The sequence below is a fragment of the Musa acuminata genome, chromosome BXJ1-8, assembly GCF_036884655.1.
Source record: "Musa acuminata AAA Group cultivar baxijiao chromosome BXJ1-8, Cavendish_Baxijiao_AAA, whole genome shotgun sequence".
NCBI classification, from domain to species: domain Eukaryota; kingdom Viridiplantae; phylum Streptophyta; class Magnoliopsida; order Zingiberales; family Musaceae; genus Musa; species Musa acuminata.
This window is the reverse complement of record NC_088334.1, coordinates 8294683-8303093: the sequence shown is the minus strand read 5'-3', so window position 1 is coordinate 8303093 and position 8411 is coordinate 8294683. Positions and strand designations below refer to the sequence as shown.

Below are 8411 nucleotides of genomic sequence, written 5' to 3'. Positions count from 1 at the left end.
CGTAACTCTCTTCCTCTTCCTTCTCACATCCCCAAGATCCACCATCACCATCATCAATCAAACTGTCATCGCTAGTGTAGCCATCACCATTGCCTTGGTCTTTAATGTTCAGATCAATATCGACAGGGCCGACCACCATCACAATAGTCGCCCACAGCCCCCGATGGCGTCACTATTTGCTAGTATCGTAATAATCAATTAAATTTTTTTTTAATTAAAACATAACAAAAAAAATATAATTAAAATATTAAAATTATTTTTTCATCATTTTAATATCATTCTTACATATGTCATCACATGTATCTTTCATTGGTAAAATATACGATGTTATGACAAATAAAGTTAAATATTTCACATTCATAATTATAAAGATTTCAATATAAAATTTATTTATAATTAACCTGTGTGCAGGTGCTCATGCAACAACTTAACAAAATTTCTTCCATAAGAAACTTCATATGGAATACAGCATGGCAACAACCATTCCATGGGCTGCTCCAAAGAACAAATACATTACATGGGCAAACAGTTTTAGATCCAGCAATCGTGCCATAAAATGAATAATGATAATGTCATCCATGGGCTGCTACATGTCTTGGAACTAAAGCTCTTCAAGGAATGACTCAAATTCTCATCATCTTCTGAATAATAATGCCATTGAAACATTAAAGCAATCTTCCTACTACTGTCAGTTTTCCTAGTCTAAGCAGATACGACAGAGTATTAACCGCAGATACGAAGTTAGAAACATCAAAAACACAAGAAAATCTTGAGTTCAATAAACACGAATCAATATTTGAGATTACTGATAGCACCTGCTCACAAACAAGTTATTATAAATGATAATAATTCAAGAGGACCAAGGTTTGCTACATTTGTATTAATAAATATGAAGGACGCACGGTACCGAAATTGCACACCCATAACATCAGATGTTACACCAACTGAAGCCGCTGCTAAACAGTCAAAAGAAGCTACCAGACCTTAGGTGAGCTAGTTTTGACTCCTATAAGGACCTAATAGAATGTGGCAGTCAGATCTGAGTGTCCATAAAAGGCTACAAGCCATTGTTACTTCTTCAACAAGTAGCCTAGAAAAATTCCAAGCAAGGCAATGATCACCACAAACATGAATGAGAAACCACCTTGTTGTTTGCTGACTTCTCGCCTCACAAGTTCCTGCATGCAACAACGACAAAATATTGTTAAAGAATATATATGAACTCAGATTTAAGACCCCATTTGTGCTTACTGTCTAAGACTGACGACTAATTAGCAAACGGTAGAATTTACAGCGTGTTCAGGTATGTATCTACTAATGCCAAAGTTCTTTCCACCAAATAAGAACCACATCGCTATTGCAGAAAGAACGGATAAATGATAATAAGTTGAATCATAAATCTTGATTGAATGAGCCCATTTTACGAATCTGATATAGTTAGTTGAATGCTTTGTCGAATGAGTAAGCTTCTTGTACGCACGCAGAACAAACAGTAACACGTTGCACAGTTTTCTCATAGCTATAACTGAAAAACAAGTAATAATCAGTCATTCTCGCAAATGTAATTTGTCAAGCGGCATGGACAGCGTATTTATGGAGTTATATGATTACGATTAAAGGGCATAAAAAGAAGAAAGAAAGTCTTGATGATTCCTTGAACTATCAGAACTAAAATCAAGGAGTATGTTGAGTCCAAAATATACATCACTAACGACCTATTTACTTAACTAAACTGACAGTCTCGCAGGATGACTGCCTTGAAACATGCCAAGCATAGTTGTTTAATCTCATGGACTGAGATAATAGAAGTGTGCTACCTATATGATCTCTAGGTTAACACTTTTAGGATTAATGGGAACAAATTTTTCTAGGACTTATTTAAGCCATTTTAAAGAGATCTTGATTTGCGAAAAAGCATGCATACATGTATACTTAAAATGCTAATATATCTTAATAAGAGATCTCATGTGGACATCCGGACACTACATCACCATCAATCACACCTATTTGGTCATCTTGCCAACCCGACACATCAGCTAAAATGCCTCATGTAGTCAACCCAATATGTGACGATGTTAACTGCAATGCCTGGCTGTAGGTTTGGATGCAACTGCGACCCTTCACGATAGAGTAAAGCCTAATAATCTAGCATAACTGCTCTTATGAATTGATTCCCCACTTAACCATGATGGTTGTCAAAGCCTCCTAAAGAAGATCTCAGGTATGCTACTGTACAAAAGAAAAGAAAACATAAATTCTCAGAACTGTCGTAACCCCGATCACTCTAAATCTTTTCCGACACTAACTTAAGCATCAGAGAAGGCTTTTTGTCGACCACACTTCGATGCAATTTTGCAGAACCCTGTGGAATCCAGTCTTGAGACCTTGTGATAGGCTCAGACGAGACACCAAGCCAGCAACAAACTCAAACGAGAACAAATGTTTACTCTGTGATGGAAAACCTGAAATAACTAGATTATGCTGACACATCTGAAAGTGTTCCAAATCATGTAATAAGGTTGACCACAGCAAATTAATATCCAACATAGGTAGTGGCAGTGAAACCTAGTATGGACTTAGTTTTGAACCAAATAAACACAATATCCATGATTTCTTATCATTGCTGATCAATATATACAAACAAATGGAGGGCATCAAGAACCTACCAGAACAGGCTTGTTTGCAATAGTTATTGTCCTTTACAACTGGAATTAGGCAGTGGACAAATTTTAGCTGTACAAAAAGACAATGAATTATGTATTCTATCAATAGGTTATGTGTGGCATATCCAGTAAAGATGCCTGAAAAGATGTTGAATTCGTGAACTTGCAGCATTGAGCAAAAGAGCACATGCTATAAACAGGAAAAAAATTACGTACATTGAGAAGTTCAGAAACTTCTACCAGAATTCTGTCCAAAATTTTCAAAATAATTTATTTTTAATTATTTATGACATACTTTGTAATAATATGCTATATTATTCGATCCACTAGCATGAGAAAAAGTCCATTGATAAACCATGTTGGTGCTTACCAGTTCTTGTCGCAGTTTACTGTTCTGTTGAAGAGCAACATTCTTCTCCTCAGTCAACCTTGAAATTAGAGCCAAATTCTGGATGGAGAAAAGGTCAATTAAAGATTGCCAGTATAACATTAATCATCATAAAGGCAAGAGAGTTCAAAATTCCTAATAAAAATATACCTGAAGTGTGTTTGAGCACATTACAACAAACATGCATCAGATGAGAATAACTAATTATGAAAAGAAAAAAGAAGAAGCAACAATTCCGTGTAATAACTTTAAAATAAATGCAGAGAGACTGGAAGGTTGATGACCAACCATTGTACGTTCAGATGGAATGCGTAATTTGAAAATACATTCCTGATTAGCTGATTATATATTGTCAAGAATACAAAAGATCAATAAACTTGTTTGGAGTCAGATTACTTGTTCATGTGGTAGGATGACCAATTGCAACTTAAGGATCAACTGCAGGAGTCGAGGGTGCTTCCTTAATACATCAGCATTGTAGATAATCAATGTTCTATTTTTCTTATATTTTTCATGCTGAAATCTCTTGGAAACCCAAGTTTCACAGAGTCAGGAAGTTGGCACATAACTTTGAGAACCCTAGAATTACAAGCTAAAGTGGAGCAAATGTATCTAAATATGCCTCTTTGAAACATTAGTTAAAGTGGAGAGACTAGAAAAAATCACATTACTGGTATGTGGTTTTAAGAGGGAATAACCAATTAATGACATATAAATAAGAAGTATCCTTGCACATGCACACATATATTGTTGTTATTGACCACATGTCTACTTTTACAATCAGTACTTCAATTTTTCCCTTATAATACCATTGATCTTTTAAGCTGCATTATCAGCAGCCACTGAACTGCAATCAAGTATTATGAGTAAATCATCTCAATCATGACTTGTTTGTTAAGTAACCCAAAGATTCTAGATTATTAAGACACGCAGTCATGTGCGACGCATATGACCAATCCATGGGCCAAGGTTGGCCCAACTTGCTATGGTGCATGCACAGTTATGTACAGTGCACATGATCAGTATATGAGTCGGCCTACCCTAATCCAATATTATGTAATTGTTGGATTTGAATCCAAATGTTGATTGAACTAAATCAGACTTGATTAGTCTTAGATCAATTCAGGATGATTCCGAATTGATTTGACTTATTCAAGTCAGTTTAACTTAAATTGAATCTAATCTAGTCCAAATTATACTAGTCTAAGGTGATTTTAGACCAGTTAAATAAGCTAATAAATGCATACTCATTGTCAAAAAGATGTCACAACAGCACATTTCAGAAACACATGATCCTTCGTGTTCTGTAAATGTTTACTCTTGTTGCTTTCTTAACAACACTAGCTCCACTAACTAAACATCTTAGAATGTTTCTCACTTTATTCTACACAGCTATCTCACAAATTGGAGACAGATATTGGAGTAGGAAGTCTCCTTGTAAAGATTTACACTGTTGCAATGCAAATGAGTATCTCTTCTTGCTGATTTTATTGCTACAAAAATCTGTCTTATTCTTAAGAATTATACATTATGCTTCCATATTTAGGATTATTGTTACAATATATCATCATCTAACCATGGACATCCTGCCTGTTTAGGCAGACTGACATGTACCATGTAGATGGGACACCATCATCTTTGGGTACATATCCATGGTAGCGCATACCCACATGTCTAAGCTGATAATATGACTGGTGAATGACAATCAGCATGGGATGCATTGCAACACATACGATGTTAGTGGGAGACCAGCATATGCCCATGGTGTAGCAAGAATAATCATGATCTTGACTAAAGCTAAGCATCTAACAAATTCTAATGTTCATGAGGAAAACCTTTAATCACTAAATACATGTCATCAGGCTAGTGAAGAGATAGATAGTGCTCATAATTTATTGATATCAATCTTAAAAACATCACTACATAGACTAAACTAAGCAAATATTGTAATTCCGTGTTCCCTGTCTTCAACCTTTAACATGACATCATGTGTCTCGCTCAGCTAGTCCAAAAATAAATGAATGCTAATAAACATTGCATTTCATATTGTTGAAGTACAACAAAATGATTTGATTGTAGATCCATGCAAAGTTAGGGTGTCCACATCATTTAGTAATTTATTATGCCTAAACCAAGCACAATCTCCTGCTTCTAAATGAAAAGCCAAAGGAATCATTCTACAACTGAAATGTATCTTGTTGAAGCTCAATTAAACAACCAGGAACATCAGAAATCTTGTTTTCACATCAATACCAAAAGTTGTTTTGGTACATCAGAAGGGCTTATTGGAAAGAATAGTTCTTTTTTACTTCACACTAGAAAGATGAAAACAATCAATATTTTTACATCCATACCAGAAGCTATTTTGGCATATTAGAAACTCCAAGGACTTATTATTGCACAGAATAATTCCATTGTACTCTACAGTTTACTCAAAGACTTGTCATTGAGTATTCACTTCAACTCTTAACATCTTAAATAAAAATCACGAATTTAGCAGCTGATTGAGTATCTACGGGACAAATGTTTTATTATTGTTAACCTCAATGCTGAAGGTTGTATACCTTCCAGCAGAGTCTTGTGGCATAAACAAAAATACTTGTTCAATGATGCTCCATCAATTACACAGGAAAAAACATTCATCTTTCCTGCCAAAGGAAACTATATGGAAAAGCTATTAGGTGGACTGAATTAATCCCAAATGTTTCAGGTGCTTGTCAGTTCTGTGAGAGGTGATATCACCTACAGGGCTAATTTGGTCCACCTAAAAGCAGCATTCAAACTATATTCATGAAAAATATTTTGACATTACATGGAGAGCCATTAATGGAAAGAACCAAAACCAAGATACAAATGTCTAATAAGATATATTATAATATCATACATGAAAGTATGACAAATTTGTCACATAATTTATATATAAGTGGTCATGTCCCACAAACTCTATACACTGATCATGTCAATGGCCAGTGAACTATTAACATGAACTGTTGAGTGTACACAGTTTTTCATTATCACCAGAACAAGTTCATCGTCTCAGAAGATTCAAATCATGGATAATGCATGCCTATGCAAATGCCAACATTATAATATGGAACACATGCCCCTTGAAACCCAACGCAGCTACCCATTGATAGGGCATTGTGATAGCAAGCAATGGGTGACATGAAAGGCGTGGGGCTTCTTGAGTGAACTAGTGGGATGAGGGGTTGAATGTGGGATCTACATCGAATGTAAACAAAACCTGATTTGTTACATTTATTCAGTTTGATATATTCCCTTTATAACTCCTGTAAGTTAGTCTAACACAGCTTTAAGGAATCAGTGATTTTGGTCAAAAGTTTTTTGTTTTAAAATACTGTGATAGAATTACATGTTCCAAGAGCAATAGCACCTCTGTATCCTAGCAGATGATATCTCACCAAACATTGTTGCATCAACATAGATGCAGGCATCAGATTCACACTTATATTCAAGAGTCTGATTTAGCAAGGTAATGAAGAGATGCTACAAGATCACATAGAATAGAAATATAACTCATTTTACAAGTAATTTTAACACACCTATGTTATAATGCTAGATTTTAAAACGTAAGTTTAACAAGCCAAAGAAACTACCGATGAGAAGTTGAGTTGGTGGTTGATCCCCATTGTGGATTAAGGTCCAAGTATTTAACCTTAATTCTTTAGACGAGGACCTACCTGGGCCAAAGAAACTACCTGGTCCAAGTATTTGACTGGGTAGTTCTTTAGATGAGGACCTCTCTCTCTACTATATCCAGAAAATCGATGCAATAGAAACTAGAAAAGGTCTACTTATGTTATAAAAATCTACATCGAAAAGTAACTATCAGACATACAAAGTCATATCTTATAAGCAAACATGCACCTAACCAGATCTGTAGGAAATAACTGAAAAGCATAGATAACATTGCGAGCAGAAAAAAAAGAATAAGAGATGAAAAATCCAACAACACGACATTCACTGATTCAATTGTAAGTTAATCAGAACTACACAAAAAGAATAAGAGACTCACCTCAGAAGTTTTCTCTTGCTGAATATCTTCAGCATATGCTCTCGTTGCCTATTATTGCATTACAGTTAAAATCCTCTATCTCAAAAGAATAACGCGCATAAAGCAATAAGTTAAAATACTCACAGCAAGTAGCTCTGATGCATTCGCATTTCCATTGTCTGACACAGAAGGTCTAGGTGATGAACCCTCCTCAGATCCCTCAGGCACAGGCGAAGGTGGCTGAGGAGGTGAGACATAGGCAACTCGCAACTTTACCTCATCCACCACATTCCCTGACTCCTTTGAGAACTAAAACAAGATCAAATACATTTGTCGATCATTGATAACATATACCCACTGGCATGCCTAATTACAATTTGCGACAGCAAGTGTTTGAAATCAGACTGCTGGAGACTAGATATACCATTTCCGTGGTGATGTCTTTCGTAGTGGCGCCTTGGTCAACAATGACACTCTGGACAAGAAACTTGTCCTTGCATTGCATGTCGGGTGGAGCTTCACGCTGTGCTTGCATTGTAACTGAATCAAAATGTAACCTTCTTAGAAGAAAATATAATATCTTCCTTCCAAGTACGGAAAATTTAGGGCAGAGAAAAGATCAGCATACCGATAACAACACATGTCGACCGCGGCAGGACGACCCCAGCATTTGGCCTGACGCAGTATTTCTTCGGGCTTGTCGTCTTCACCTATTTATAATAGCCGAATCATACAACCAAAGATTCCAACTTTACAAAAGAAAATTCAAGAAACGATAAAAAAGATTGCAACTTTCTAGGGTTTCCACAAAATGTAACACACGAAATAAGAGAACAAGGGGAACAAAAGCCGAAATCGACAACCTTAAACGCCACGTAATCATCCGATTTGTTGGCCAGCTGCAGCGAGCACGAGATCTGCTTCTTGAGTTCGACTTGTCAGAACAAATCACAAAAAGAACTCAACGATTAGAAAAGAAAGAACAACCCTACAACAAGCGACGATCTTCCGAACAACTCCGGCAAAACCACCAAGAGAAGGATTTAGAAATGGGACTCACAAGGGAATTGGAGCTCGAGGGGATCAATTTCCAGCAGCTCTCCGGAACTCATCTCGGATCCGCCTCTAAATCCCCACCCACCGGCCAAAGCGAGACGAGGGAAGGAACCAAAAGCAAAAGAGAAAAAGGAGACAGAAGAATCGGAAGGAGGACGGAGTCGAAATCCTTGGGGCGTCGAGTCGATGACGAGGACGGCTGGGGAGGACGAGGAAATGGAGGCAGGTGGGTGGGCGGGTTGCGTTCGTGACCTCTTCAGCATTAATTAGCCTCCCTTAAATAGACTTC

The 8411-nt window shown here is 36.7% G+C and overlaps 1 protein-coding gene across 2 annotated transcripts; it reads right to left on the bottom strand.

Moving 5' to 3' along the window:
* Nucleotides 1-816: 816 nt before the first annotated feature.
* Nucleotides 817-8393, bottom strand: LOC135587388 (vesicle-associated protein 1-2-like). Of its 2 annotated transcripts, XM_065078733.1 has the most exons (9): nucleotides 8127-8393; nucleotides 7930-8000; nucleotides 7695-7776; nucleotides 7491-7606; nucleotides 7211-7375; nucleotides 7088-7135; nucleotides 3034-3111; nucleotides 2667-2733; nucleotides 817-1178 (listed from the first exon to the last, which is right to left on the bottom strand). In XM_065078733.1, the coding sequence occupies exons 1-9, from the start codon at nucleotides 8383-8385 to the stop codon at nucleotides 994-996; spliced, it is 1071 nt and encodes a 356-aa protein (XP_064934805.1). In that variant the 5' UTR covers nucleotides 8386-8393; the 3' UTR covers nucleotides 817-993. The 2 variants fall into 2 exon arrangements, with proteins under 2 accessions (XP_064934805.1, XP_064934806.1); XM_065078734.1 differs by lacking the exon at nucleotides 2667-2733 and having other exon boundaries at nucleotides 8127-8391.
* Nucleotides 8394-8411: the final 18 nt, after the last annotated feature.

Bases quoted from the DNA above. Each gene is read 5' to 3' on its own strand.
- LOC135587388 (XM_065078733.1), bottom strand. From the start codon at position 8,385: ATGCTGAAGAGGTCACGAACGCAACCCGCCCACCCACCTGCCTCCATT. The intron at 8,001-8,126 runs GTGAGTCCCATT...TGTTCTGACAAG, and splicing joins CCTCGAGCTCCAATTCCCTT to TCGAACTCAAGAAGCAGATC. The intron at 2,734-3,033 runs GTAAGCACCAAC...CTTTTTGTACAG, and splicing joins GTAAACTGCGACAAGAACTG to CTAAAATTTGTCCACTGCCT.